General features: G+C 34.4%; 1 protein-coding gene across 1 annotated transcript in view; it reads left to right on the plus strand.

Moving 5' to 3' along the window:
- eys (eyes shut homolog) overlaps positions 1–16,043 on the plus strand; it is a 407,203-nt gene that overhangs the window by 304,312 nt on the left and 86,848 nt on the right. The window contains exon 36 of the mRNA XM_056471602.1: positions 11,336–11,486. Coding sequence (XP_056327577.1) covers positions 11,336–11,486 — 151 coding nt within the window. The remainder of the gene's footprint in view (positions 1–11,335; positions 11,487–16,043) is intronic.

Raw genomic sequence — 16,043 nt, forward strand, 5'->3', positions numbered from 1 at the left:
TACCCGCATCCCACATCAAGAACACCACTAGTGGTCTGAAGTACATTATGAATATAAATATGAAATACATGTATATAAATATTAATTATTTAGTACCTAAGGCCACTTAAAGTGGGAACAACATTCTAAACTATCGAATACTTTATTAAAAGCAAGTAATAACTGAAGATTAAAACAACAACAACAACAGATAAACAAACTGTGAGCACTAAAAATATACACTTTACAATAAGGTTGCATTATTTAATATTAGTTAATGCATTAGTTAACATGAATTAACAATGAATAACACATCTATTAAGCATAACTTAATCTTTGTTAATGCTAAATTAACTAAACATTTATTCATGTGTTAGGTAATGCATTAGTAAACATAATCTAACAGTCTAACTGTACGTTCACACCAAAAGCAGCGAGAGCATCAAAGTAGCCTGAAGTCATTCATTTTCAATGAGAGCTGGCGGCGCGGAGCAATGCGGCACGTCTTCGCCGGTGTGGTCGTCGAGGAGAGTTGAAATCACGTCAACTTTATAGTAATGAGCTATGAAGCGGCAAGCAATCAGAATGAAGAAGTCCACCCCTTGAGAGGAGTCCAGAGAAACTCAGTCACTGTGAACTGTGGTTCCGACTACAGTTGTTCCCAAGGGTTTGATTATTGAGGTCGCCGGATTTCCAATTATTTGCAATGTTTTCTTACAGGAACATACATAAAGTTACTGGCGAGTTACTGATGTGCATTAATGTTATATATTTTTTTCTTTTAAAAAAAGCTCCGGCTTCATCTGCTGACAGCGTTGTTGACAGGACGACCTTTGACGCTTTCAGCGCCTTTGGTGTGAACGCACAGTGGCAGTTCGGCATTGCTTAATCTTTGTTAATGTTAACCAACACAGCCCAATGCATCTCTTTACATGAACAGCTTAAGTAGTTAATGTTTACTAACTCATACACTAATGTATTTGTAAATGGATTAGATAACTTGACCTAATAATGAACAACACATTTATTCAGCAATACTGAATACTTGTTCATGAAATATTATAATGTTAGTTAATGCGTTAGTTAACGTGAACAAAAAATCTTTGTTTATGTGAACTACTCAAATACTAATGTATACTAATTGGTAGAGCTTATAAGTTCATAGTTCCTGATCAACGTCAGTGAAAAATGAGTTCTAATCAGACCCTCTATTGGAGTGCATCTCAGCTTTAACTGTTGCTCATGTTTGTTAACTCTTTACTAACATGATTTATCATGATGATTTATTAAAGCATTTGTTAATGGAATTAGGAACCTTATGGACCCTTTTCACAAGACTGTCATGACACACTTAACAGTCATCATAATCTTAAGTTCTTGAAAGTTTTTAATATTTAGATTTTTACACATTTATATGCATTAATGAATGTATTATATCATTAGATATAACAATTAGAAAATACAAGGTGTTTCTAATGCAGTGTCTATGGAGCTGAGAGTACATTTGACGTTATTCTCTCGTCTGGCAGCCGTCATCAGTCTCACACCATTTTTTTCTTTTTTCGAAAGTCTAGAAAGCACCATCGTGAAGTATTTCTTTTATTATTTCAGCAAAAAGGATTGTAAAAAAATATATTTATTGTACTCTCCCATTCACTGCGCTTTAAGTTTACCCAACTATGATGAGTTCTGCTACTGACAAACCTGGAAATGTGAAAAGGGTCTATTGTAGTGTACATTACTCCAACATTGCATAACGTTTACTAACATTCATTAGCTCTCACTAAACATGATTTATCATTAACAAAGCATTTGTTAATAATATTAAGAACATTACTGTAAAGTTTTGCCAATATATCTTAATGAAATTATTCCTAATTAAACAAAAAAAAATCTAGATGTTTAGGTACAAAAATAAATCAACCGAAATCAAATGTACAATTAATATGGCATCTGTTATAATGCTGCACCCTTGTTAAACTAGAGTTTATTCAGTCAAGAGCAATGAGAGATTTTTGTGTTATTACCTTTTTTCTTTCTTTTTTTTAAAGTGCACCTGAAAAATTAAATGCTGGAATCCAATGATACACATCCAATCCCTTAGTCAGCTGTTTCTGTTCATTTAATACATAAATCTAATACCGTTTTCAATGGTTCTCGCCAAGATGGATATATTGCCATGAATTTTGTATGTATTTGTCAAACCGGGTCAGTGATCAATCCATCAGCTTTCCCAAGTGTCTTTCACACTGTCCATGGGTCATTGGCCCGTCCTTATTGTTAAGATCTAGAATAGAAATATGATTCATTTGGTCATTTTGCCTCAAAATTCAGAGACACAATCTGTCACATTCATTTGAGGACTTTTAAACAGTATAATAAAGGACTTTTTTCGGATTATTGACTGCTGTGCTCTTGAAGGCTGCATTTATATGATCAATAACATTGAAAAATATTATAAAAAATTCTATTTTAATATATGTTTTATAATATATTCATAGAAAATAATTTATAAATGCTTCATATAATGTTATTAATTCATTTAATTAGATTTAATCATTCAACACTGATTTTGGTGATTAATATTTTGTGGAAACTTAATACTTTATTTAAGAATTGATGAACAGAAGTTACAAACATCACTCATTTGATTTAGAAATCTGATCTTACATTACATTAAAGTTCCAATAATTAATTTTAATGTATTCACTAACACATATTAAGAATGAAAAATACTTGTACAGCATTTATTATTTATAGTTAAAATCATAAATCAACATTTCCTAATGCATTATTAAAATTCTAAGTCGATCTTTCTGATTAGTTAATACACAGTGACTTAACATTATTTACTAAAGAGCTGTTTTTCTCAAGTAACATTAACAAAGATGAAGAAATACTGTAATAAATGTATTGGTCATTGTTTGTTCATGTTAGTAAATACTATAACTAATGAAACCTAATTGTAAAGCGTTATCAGAAATTTTTTGTTACATAATAAAAGTCTTTACTCTTGGTTTTGATCACTTTAATAGATAACTGAAACTGAATAGCACTACTAGTGTCTTCTAGAGTAGTCATGTAAAAGGATAATGTAGTACTATCAAGTGAAAGGTGCCTTATATATTTCTATTTGTGAGTTTGCGTAAAGCTTTCCCAAACCATTTTCATTTTCCCTTAGATGAATTGAGTCCATTATTTGAGCTTTTCTTTTTCATTTTGCCTGCTGTACATATCCGATGCCGTTTGCCATGGAAACCTCGTTATACTTTCAAACATTTCTTGCTGAAAAACTTCCACCCAGACTTCATTATCTGTGCTAATTTCAGTCCAGTGACATCTCTGCCATAAATTATATGTTTCTATGACTACCTGCTCACCGCTTGCACCAAAATTAGAGCGAACAGCTGCACATAATAAACACACATTACGTATGTTAGAATAATAGCGTCAGATTGATTTGAGAGGCAAGGGATTCATTTTGACGTGGCGTTCATGATATATTCGCCGTTCACATCTGACGTGTCTATTGAATAGCAATCACCTCCAAACGATGCGGAAAAGTTTGACTGGATAACTCGCACTCTATCACTGTGTGCTAATGAATAATTGGCTTTCCCAGCAGCGGATTACACACGCTGAGTTATGAGACGCTGAATATAACAGTAAGCCTTGGTGCTAAATTAAAAAACGCCGGACCGTCGACTGTACCTCTTTATCCCGTAATGAAGTCCTCTCCCAGGACATGTTAATGACATAGCAAATGTCTCTAGGTGAAATCAATCACCTCGGATATGTGCTGTGGGCTGAATTTAAAGTTATGATAGCTGATCCCATTAGCTAATTGGCAAACCCTGCTGGATGATGCTCTTCAATTACTTTGTCCTAAACAAATATGGTCTCTTGACTGGGCCGAACTCCAAATGAATGAGTATTTGGGGATTTTCCCTTTCTTTTTTTTACCTGTAATTGAGTGAATAAGATTTACATTAATTAGAATGTATTAAAATTGGAAGTAGTGTTGTTAACGGAAAGCAAAAATGTATTATGAATAGTTTGTTTTGTTCTGTCAGACATTGCTTTGCTGACAAATTATTGATGTAATAATTGTAACCTTTTGTTTAAAAGTGCTCAGTGTCAGAACGGTATCTTGTAAACAATATGCATTATTGAATGAGATTCACAAAATTCTAAGGCCTCTAAATCAGAGTTTCCCAACCCTGTTCCTGAAGGCACGCCAACAGTACACATTTTCATCCTCTCCCTAATCAAACACACCTGAAGCAACTCATCAGAACATTAGAAGAGACTGAAGTTAATGGGTCAGATGAGGGAGACATCCAAAACATGAACTGATGGTGTGCCTCCAGGAACAGGGTTGGGACAAGTTGGCGGTCCCTTCCGGTGTGGCGACCCCGGATTAATAAAGGAACTAAGCCGAAAAGAAAATTAATGAATGACAAATCCATGGGGAGACAATCTGTACCGTCTGAATCTGAAAACTAAGATGTGTTGAGTAATGAATAAACGTTTATTAAATCCAAAGTTAAGAAATATGAATGATGGACTCACCTGTCGATTTCATTGAAAAGATCAGGATGAGCAAGGGATTTTGAATCTTGACTGTTAGAATAACACTTTACAGTAAAGCAACCTTTGTTAATTCATTAGTGCAGTTGACCTAACAGTGATACAAAACATTCATTCATTTTGTTTCAACTTTATTAATCAGGGGTCACCACAGTGGAATGAACCGTCAACTATTCCGGCATATGTTTTACAAAGCGGATGCCCTTCCAGCCACAACCCAGTACTGGGAAACACCCACACACTCTCGTATTTGCACACACACTCAAACACTACGGCTAATTTAGTTCATCCAATTCCCCTATACCACATGTCTTTGGACTGTGGGGAAACTGAAGCACCTGGAAGAAACCCATGTGAACACGAAGAGAACATGTAAACTCCACACAGAAATGTCAACTGACTCAGGCGGGACTCGACACAGCTGGGACCTGAACCAGCCGGGACTCGAACCAGTGACCTTCTTGCTGTGAGGCGACAGTGCTACCGTGCTATCTGATACAAAACATATTAATCTATTTTAATATTTAATTACAGACATAAAAGTTAAATAAAATAGAGTAAAATAGTGGCAGCTGTGGTTGCCGGAAATTAACCATTTAAAAAAAAGTAGGAACATAAAATTAATTTCTAAATTTGACAGTAAATGACCATATTTATAAAAAAAAAAAAAACAGCATGTCTGATAATATTTTTTCTTCTGGAGAAAGTCTTATTTGTTTTATTTCGGCTAGAATAAAAGCAGTTTTCATTTTTTTAAGAACCATTTTAGGGTCAAAATTATTAACCCCTTTAAGCTATATATTTTTTCAATAGTCTACAAAACAAACCATCATTAAACAATAACTTGCTTAATTACCCTAACCTGCCTAGTTACCCTAATTAACCAAGTTAAGCCTTTAAATGTCACTTTAAGCTGTATAGAAGTGTCTTGAAAAATATCTAGTCAAATATTATTTACTGTCATCATGGCAAAGATAAAATAAATCAGTTATTAGAAATGAGTTATTAAAACTATTATGTTTAGAAATGTGTTGAAACAATCTTCTCTCCGTTAAACAGTAATTAGGGAAAAAATAAACAGGGGGCTAATAATTCAGGGGGATAATAATTCTGATTGCAACTGTATATGTATAAGGAAACTTACTGTTAAACATGTTATGGTTTTCTTTTACCACACAGACATTTTTTGCAGTATGTTAACATTACTGTATGTTTCAAACTCACACCGTAACATTAGCCAAGATTAATTAAATTCTGTAAATGATGACCATTACATTGCTAGTAATGTACATCACTTCTAATGATTTAAATATTTGAATTTTTGAAGATCAAAATGGATCAAACATCAAAATGTAACTTTTTTTTACAGTTTGGTACAAAAATATACTTTTATTAACAAAGATACATTTTATCAACATTATTTTTTAATACAATTTTTAATTCACTTATGCTTTGAGGTTGGCTAATTGTCACCCTTGATTTAGTATCAATATCAAGTTATTACATTCTCATATTGTTCCGAATCCAAACTAATTAGAGCTCTCTCGGCCACCGTAGTTGTGTCTTTAATTAGTAATTCACAGGGACAAATGTTAACTAGCAAGAAACTGGGATTAATCAATTATTAAGTAATAGCACAGCGATAACACTGGTTCACTATTAACTAATTAATCATTTGTTTATTCTTACCAGAGAACTAATGAGAGATTCAGAATTCTTGCAGAACTAAACAATAAGTAAAGCATGAAAAATGACACTGCATTAACAGTCAATTAACAAGACGTTTTAAGCAGTTAACAGATTGTTAAATATTGTGCTACTCATTGCCTGTTTAGTTATTAATTAATGATGGACCAGTATTCTAAAGTGTTACATAGTATTGTCTTAATCATGTTAATATCTGAATATCGCTGTCCATGTAAACATACTGATAGTTCAGAAGTTTCCATCCTAAATGCAGTGCGTATGACATGAGTAGCAGCAGTCAGGCAATCAGCTGACATTTAAATAAGCTGATAGGGAAGTGAGTCATGTCTATAAATTGTTGGCAGTAAAGGCAGAAGGGCTGGATGAGCTGTCATCTTTGAATGAGATTGCTCTTGATGTCAAGTTAGAAAATTCATTTTACTTCCACCCTGTCAGATTAGCCGTGCATATGCAGCTCACCTGACACGGCCAATATGACAGTGTTTATCTCATGTCTCAACCTGTCAGAGTCCTCATGAAATTCCTTTTATAGATTAGCCATGTAAAAAAAAAAAAGACAGCGAGCAAGCATTTGGGTTTCGCTCTCTCGACACATTCATCAATTTTAGAGGAAGGAAACTGACTGATTTAATTAGAATGATTCTCCCTCCAACCCGGCGTGAATGTGATTAGAACTTATTTATTTTTCGGTGGCCAGTGGGTTTTTGATCAATGTCAGTTTTAGCATTTCAGTTCGCACAATGTGGTTCTGTATTATATTATATTATATTATATTATATTATATTATATTATATTATATTATATTATATTATATTATATTATATTATATTATATTATATTATATTATTCATTAATTTTCTTTTAAGCTTAGTCCCTTTATTAATCCGGGGCTGCCACAGCGGAATGAACCGCCAACTTATCCAGCAAATGTTTTACGCAGCGGATGCCCTTCCAGCTGCAACCCATCACTGGGAAACATCCATAAACTCTCATTCACACACATACACTACGGACAATTTAGCCTACCAGGTCTAAAGCAGGTCTAAAGTCCAGCAAAGAGCACGTTAGTTATACACCTATGCAGTTTTAAAGCTTACACATTGCTTAATACACACAGGACGTACAGCAGAACACAAATATCTTTACATATGAAAAAAAAAAATTAAGAATTAAAATGTTACAAAAATGGGGTGCAGTAGGTAGTGCTGTCGCCTCACAGCAAGAAGGTCATTGGTTCAAGCTTCGGCTGGGTCGGTTGGCGTTTCTGTGTGGAGTTTGCATGTTCTCCCTCCGTTCGTGTGGGTTTCCTCCGGGTGCTCCGGTTTCTCCCACAGTCCAATGTCATGTGGTACAGGTGAATTGGGTAAGCTAAATTGTCCATAGTGTATGAGTGGGAATGATTGTGTATGGATGTTTCCCAGAGATGGGTTGCAGCTGGAAGGGCATCCGCTGCATAAAACATATGCTGGATAAGTTGCTAATTCATTCCACTGTGGTGACCTCGGATTAATAAAGGGACTAAGCCAAAAAGAAAATGAATGAATGAATGTTACAAAAATTATTATTTTCTGCATAAATATAAAAACCACTACCTCCATGACTTCTTCACCTCGGGGGTCTTTTTTTAGTTCGCATTTGTATAATGTCATTATTATTAGCAGTATTATTTATTATAGGCATATTTATATTTGTTTTAATAAAAAACAGTTTAGATTTGTCCACCTGTCGGGTTTTGGAGACGTATGCATCACTATGGGGCATAAGAATAGGACATGTGTTTGGATATAACTCATTATTATTGTTTATTTGTTAGTTTGCTGGAAATTAGAACTGAATTTAGTTTTGAAACAAATCTTTGCTCTTAATAAAGTAAATTTAATCTGTAGGCTAACAGATGTCTTAAGTGGAGTGCTTACAACACCGTTTCCTCATCCACAAAAGTAAAGGAGTAAAATAAGGATTAAAAGTAAAGTAAAGAGGCTGAATGGAGGAGGCTCTCTCTTTATCGTCACGCAGAGGCTCAGATGAGACTGTGATTGGTTTAATGCATGTTATGCTCAAAACACACCCATAAGAGAATAAACGCGACCCTGTTAGACCATGAACCGGGGCACAAACCATATTTTTCCATCCTTAAAATAGCAAAAGTGGATTCAGACATGCCCTTAATGCTTTTGCGCCATGCGCTTTAGACTTAAGCCCTATGTTTTACCAATTTGTCAACAAGATGTGTATAATAATCCAATAAATACCACTAAAAATCATGTTCTCACAAATCAGTTATTTGTATAATGTCCCTTAACTTCAAATAACTTTAAAGACTTTCTGAAATGTGGTAGGTAATATAAATGTTTGCAGTTAATCTGTCTTAAAATCTGTAAAGTGGGGTCAAAAGGTCAAGTTGTGTCATTGAATACACATTGATATTCTTCTCATTATTTCTCTATAATAGCTATAATAAATTGAAAGCCTGGCCCATTCACAGAAGCCCATTAACATCCACAGTGCAAAAAAAATAAGGTGGAAAACAAATCAATTGGGTGTTTTTATTTAGCCTGTCACTAAATTAACCTCTTGGGTCTAAGAGTTCTTTCTCTCTGGTGGATTGTAAAACTCAGATTCTGTAGGTGCACAGCCCAGTCTGAATTTAAAAACTCCAGAGATCAAAGGAAGTAAAGCATCAAAAAGCTGGCTTACACCTGCATCTTGCAGTAAGCGTTCCCGTCTTTCCAAACAAAACCGTCCCTGCGTCAGACTCCCGCTGGGCTTCAGTCATCAGCCGACAAGAGGGAGTGTGAATATAACAGGTGACAGGTACTGACAAGAGGATGCACGCTCTGTTAGACCCAGCACAGGGTAACAGGGCCATTGGGACAATAAGGAGTAATTTGTCATTTCCTTACCTCCGCCCTCATCCCCTTTACATAAAAAAAGACCAGGAGCTACAACTGTAGTTGATGCAGTAGGGGCCGAGTGCATCTGCAGTCGCTGGGGTTGTTGCCAGATATGCCAGCAAGCAGGAGGCTCCACAATATTGTTATGTGACAAGCTCAGGCTCAGGAGGGAATAAAACAGGCAGTTATTGATTTAGTCGTGATACCTTGTGCTTTCTGTATACCCTGAAATGCTTTTGCACTTATAGCTTATATACTGTAGCATATACACAATTTGGTTGTTGGTTCAGCTTTTTGTGCTTAATATTGTTCCATACACATACAGTTCAATAATTTGCTCCTGAAAAATTCACTTAGTGTCAAGCACATTTGGAAAAAAATGATGCTTGGTGTGTGCTGAATTGAACTAAACAACTTGTTTGTGACATATTTTAATCCATATCTGAGATTTTTTTGCTCTTCTGTTGAGTGTGAATGCAATAATAAGCAAGAAATTCTAGCGGAGAGACTTGGCTTCTTTGTGTTGCCAGATCTTGTTAGAAAAAAACACAAACAAGAACTACAGTAGTTTATTATAAACTTAAATAAATCCAAATGCTACCAAAATATTGCTCACTGTCTTTCCACTTTAATAAATCCATAAATTTGATTGAAAGATGCTTAAAATTAGTGGACGTGGTCATGGAGCACTGTGAGCAAAACCTGCGCTGTGAGCTAAACCTGACATCTCCATCTTCTAAGCTTTAGTTCAGATTGCAAAACCTCAATGAGTATTTTGTGCAGTAGATAGTTAAATATAGCAAATGAGATTTTTTTTAAGGTTATAGTTGAATTTTTTGCCATCTCCAGATTGAAATTAGCAATATGTGTATACGTGGCCATATTTGCTGAAATTCCCATGATTTGTTTTGACCACTGAAATTCTCTGACCAAGACTACAGCTTCAAGTTGCGATGTTGCTTCTGCCACATGACAGACTGATAAAATTATTAATAAAAAACATACTTTTCAACATTGTATGAAATGAAAAAAGTTGCAAATAAAGTATGAAAGCAAAAGTGTGGTGGTATTTAATTCCTGAGTAAAGTTAATTGTTATGTGCAGCCAGCATTTTTAATAAATCAGTTGAGTGAATGATTCACTGACATGCCCAAACACTTGTCTTTATTTCTGAATGGATAAGTGTGTTAAATTGGGTGAAACAAATCGGGTGAATGAAATCTTTCATGGGAACTTATGGGAATCAATTTGTGTGTGGGTCAAAGACAAAAAGGGCTTTTCAAGTCTCAAAAAAGGGTAATTAAATTTAAAGGGTTATTTTTTGGGCAAAAATTTTTTTTATGATTAATAGGAAGCTAGATTAGTCGGTACTGAAGCCCAATCTGGAGATAATCTAACAAATTAATTTACGATAACGGTCCAAAAAATAGTACACCCAAATTTATTTAAAAATTTAAAAAGAAAAAACTGAAAAAAATTATTGAAATTGTCTATTTGTAAATTATTATTATTATTATAATTATTATTATTTTTTGCATAATAAGGCTTAAATAATAAATCTGTCAATTTCTAAATGTGTTTGGCGACTAAAATATGATTTTAATAAATATATGTGTTTAACAAATCTGTTTTGGTTAAATGCGCCAAAATACATTGCCTATATTCAATGAGAAACGGATACAAATATCCATATTCAAAATGGAGCTTACTCAATAATGCTGAGCACTGTACATGAATGTTATTCAGAATGATGATGGAACATTTTTTTCACTGAAACATTTTATTTCAATTGAATTCATTTCAAACATCAAAGGGCAATATTTAATTTAATGTGCGTAGTTAATGAATCAATGCCATATGTTTTATGTACTATAAATTATCTACAATTATGTACATGTTTGAAATGTATCTGCTTTATGTACATTTTCTGTAATTTAGAATTTGGTATTTCATTACTGAAATCCATTTGAAATGAATAGATATTTTTATTTCATTTATATATTGATTGAATCAGATGAGAACAAGCGTTTGAGTGTCTTCACGGATTCAGTATGTCTGAAAGAGGGTTTCTACCCACAAATTAAAACAGGTCATCTCTAAATCTCATTATGATAAGCTGTGAATGAAAGCTTTCTCATCTCTTTATATTCCCTCTGCCCTTTCAGGCCGCGAGCAGGATTTGGGAGAGCGTTTTCTCCATGTGTTTCTCCAGAACGCAAGAGCTGTGGCCAGGCTGGGCTGCGGCACTGCTCACATTTTGACTGCAGTTGCTGCTCAGAATATTAGGAACGATAGTTTGGTGGCAATTACGGTGAGGTGAGAATTGTTTCATTTATTTTACCATTGCAAAAGACAACCCAGACTAGGATTACTCAATTATGGGAAATCAAAATCATTATTATTTTGGTCAATATTTGAATCACGGTTATTTAAAAATGATTATCAGTGGGCCATGACCAAAAGGATATGTATATAAACATATGTATATATACATTTTTCCCTGTAAATACGGTTGCTATTACACCTATAAAGACTGTGATTTAAACATGTTCACTCTAAGAATTCAACTTGATTTGTTTCTTAGGTCAGTTGTTAAGATCAGTGAGTACTTTTTGCCTGGTCTTTTTTTTTTTAAACAGTTGGCAGCAATATAAAGGGCTGTCACTTTAAGAGTCACACAGTTCCAATGTATGATTTCACTCTCACATTTTCATTTTCAACTCTTTATGCTTGATTATTGCCTAACAAACTAATTGTTGTTGTTTTTTTTTCATAATCATGGGATGACAAAAATCGGAATGGAGTTTCAATGAATTGAACAGCCCTAACCCAGACTCATTTCTAATATGTAGTTCTGGCTGCATTTATTCAAAACCTGAAATTATGTTCTCCCTGGTAGGTTTTGCAACAGTTTTCTTATCAAACATCCACAGGAGGACATTGGTTTTTTGTATGCATCAACACAAAAAAATACTCTGATCCTAAGCAAGTATAAGCAAAAGCAAACTTCACACAATACACCCCATAACATGGCTTTGAGCTTAATACTGTACAATGCTGACCTAGTAAAATACTGTATATCTTAATTGTCAGTGATCTGCTCCTTTAATAATCTGTGAGGAAAAAGACAATTGTTGTTGGGTTTTTACATCCTAATTTCACCTAGAAACTGCATCGAAAGGTTTTGTAGGAATTATTCATCTGATTTACAAAAAGTGATTGCAAAAAATGTATATGAGCTGAATTTAAACAAACAAATTAAGTTGAACATTACTACATTTAATTTGTCAGTTTAAATTCAGCCAATATAATTTTTGTGCAACCACTTACCTCAAAAACAATTTGTAAATTAGTGAACAATTCAATGAATGATTTTTTTTCAGTGTATTACAAATAAGCTTGGTTTGTCAAAAGTCTCTTTCTTAGTATTTTTGTGATGTTTTAAAACATTATTGAAGCCAAAATTAAGATAATAATGTTAACAATCATATTCAGTATTGTTTTAATCTAAATTTATATCTAAACTTAAAGCGTCATGAAACCCCTGTGTTTTTACACTGCTAATTCTCACCTAAGATTTTTTCAAGAAATACAGTAAAACAACCCATAAAACAAAGACCTATAACACGCTCATTATAAAGAATACTAACTTTATCACAGCAAATTTAACAAAATCTCACAGAGATATATACATACCATGATATAATATAAGATATAGAAGATTATTATTTGGTATATAAATGAATCAGTATTAACTTTAAAAGAGCCCCTATTATGGGTTCTTGAAAATGACCTTTCATATAGTGGGTAACACAGCTGAAGTGAAGTGAAAGATCCAGCTAAGGATTAAATCTGAAAGTTCACCGTGTTTTAAAGTATTGATTAATCTCTAAAACAGTTGACTCATAGTGGTACGAATGAATAGCCATTGTAACAAGTCTTTAGCCATGTCGTCATGACGTAGATACTCAAGCCCCGCCCATTTGTTACACGGGAAAATTTAAATCCCCCGGCCCCGCCCACAAACACTGTAGAAAGAAAAAGAGGAAGACAAACACTAGCAGATCCTGGTTGAATCAAGCCACATAGATGCTGTGCTCTGAAGTGTGAGGGAAAGTTAGTGTAATTTTCCCCACCCAAAGATGAGGCTGTCAAAGAAGAGTCAGTGGTTGAAGTTTGTTTCTGCAAAAATACCTCAGCATTATAGCCCCAGCCTTGTGCTGTATTCCCGTAATTTTTTGATGAGTGCTTCAGCAATCGACATGCTTACAATGGGGGATCAAAAGGATCAAAAAAGACTAAATGGGATTTTGTCAGAGCTTGACAGGAACTTTACAGTACACAGTTCATGGATCAGTTTCTTCCTCCATTTCACAAGTGTAAGTAAGTGCAATTAAAATGGTTGCCTCCTTGTTTTCTCTAACTTGCAAATTATATATTTAATTGTGTTTTGTTACTTGTAACCGCTTGTACTGTATCTGGTTAACTCTTCATAGTCATATATCACGTGTAAACCCACGTTTAAAACCCGATGAGGGAGGGGTTGGTAAATGGTGGTCACCTCTATGAACACGCCGGCTCTGCTCGCGCTGAACGGAGTTGACCAATCACAACCTAATGAGTCATCGGACCAATCAGCTGAGATTACCATCACGCTAAGGAGGGGTTTGGGAACAAACGAATCGCTGAACAAATGATATGGGAGTCGTTGGGATAATTAGGTAAAAATAAATGCATGAAAGTGTTTGCACGCATATCAGACTGTTGTTGGACACCTCCAAAACCAAAATAAGACCTTTTTTATGCATTATATTGGCTCTTTAAGAGCAACTGGTCTATAAAACCAGGAAGAATGTTTAAAAGGTCTATTAATAAATTAATGACATTAAAAAACATTGTAGTCTCTGAACAAATGGTGCATGTCAGTTTAATAGAGTAGAATTAATTCTGTTGATGTATTCCTTTTATTTGGCACCATGCAGTGTTCTAATTTTCTCATATTTTTTTATTTTTATTTTAAGTACATGGTGGCTCGGTGGTTAGCACTGTTTCCTCACAGCAAGAAGGTCATTGGTTCGAGTCCCAGCTGGGTCAGTTGGCATTTCTGTCTGGAGTTTGCATGTTCTCCCTGTGTTGCCGTGGGTTTCCTTCAGGTGCTCCATTTTCCCTCAGTTTCCAAAGGCATGCGCTATTGGTGAATTGAATAAACTAAATTGGCTGCAGTGTATGTGTGTGAAAGAATGTGAATAGATGTTTCCCAGTACTGGGTTGCAGCTGGAAGGGCATCCGCTGTGTAAAACATATGTTGGATTAGTTGGCGGTTCATTTTGCTGTGGTAACCCCTGGAGAATAACGGGACTTGGCAAGGCAAACTTTATTTATAGAGCACAATTTTACAAAACCATAGTTGATCCAAAGTGCTTTACAATAAAATAAACCAAAAAAATAAAAATAAAAACTGGTATTAAAAATATAAGGAAATATATATGTATTAAAGTAATACTAAAATACAAATAAGAAATAACATGCATGCATCACTCAAAGGCAAGAGAGAATATAAGAAAAATAAGTCTTTAAATTAGATTTAAAAGCATCTAATGATGGAGAAATCCTGATGTGTGAAGGGAGACGGTTCCAGAGCCTTGAGCCCGCAACACAGAAAGCTTGATCACCTTTTGATATGCAGCGAGACTGAGGGACAGACAAAAGAAGCTGGTCATGGGATCTTAACGGTCTGCAAGCTGTATAAGGCCTAATAAATTCACTGAAATAGGCCGGGGCAGAATTGTGCAATGCTTTATAAGTGAAATAAAGGATTTTAAAATCAACTCTGAATTTTATAGGAAGCCAGTGCAATGAGGCGAGGACAGGGGAGATATGATCTCTTTTCTTAGTTCCTGTTATTAATATGGCGGCTGCAGTTTGGACCAACTGTAACCGAGAGAGTGTTGACTGAGGTAGACCAATGTATAAAGAGTTGCAGTAATCTAACCGAGAGGAGATTAAAGCATGTGTTACGATTTCTAAATCTTTTTTTAGAAAGATATAGACCAAGGCGAAGGAGATTGAACGAATGAATATATTTCAGTTGAAGAAGAAATATGAGCACTTGTGTGATTCATGTTTACTGCAGATGTGTATATGAAATACGTTCATCAAAGCTTCATACACAGTCTTATTTTCCATGTGTTGATAGTCAAACTTCAGCTATATTTCAGTTAAAATAACCAATAAATAAACTTAATGTCACACACTAAATGACACTTTGAATTTACATGAAAATGTATATAATTAACTTTAATTAAGCTTTGTTGTTTTATTCCTTTTTCATATCTGTCACGAGCAATTAAAACTGATTATATCAAAATCTATTTTAAAAGCAGCAAAGCCACACAAAACAATCACCAGAACATGATCAAAAAAAGAAGTTTTAATGTGACCTTCATATCTAAAAGAAAAGCTGAAATCTGTTTTCATAAAGAACAATCCCCAGGGAAATTAAAGTATCATTAAAGCACCATCATACGTTTAGTTTTTTTCATGTTCAGAAGTCACCCCTATACATCTCTCCTATACTGTATGCCAATTTGAAATGCTCCTGCAGTATATCATAGCTTTTTTTAATATTGAGAGTGTTATCACTTATAAATGACAGCAGCTCTATTCCAGGCTTTTTGTTTGAATGTTTGCTGGGTGAATCACATGCTTGGGACTCATGAGTTTTGACATGTGAATGCAGAGGGAGTCACATCAAAGCTGCTTTTATATATGCTTTTTTATATGGGTCGGGTTTAATATCTTTCTTTGTAGTAATTTTCGTAATCACACGGCAACAGTGAAACTTACTGCTACATGTTAGTCTTTGTTCATTTC

Source organism: Danio aesculapii, chromosome 13 (genome assembly GCF_903798145.1).
Source record: "Danio aesculapii chromosome 13, fDanAes4.1, whole genome shotgun sequence".
In the NCBI taxonomy this organism is placed as follows: Eukaryota; Metazoa; Chordata; class Actinopteri; order Cypriniformes; family Danionidae; genus Danio; species Danio aesculapii.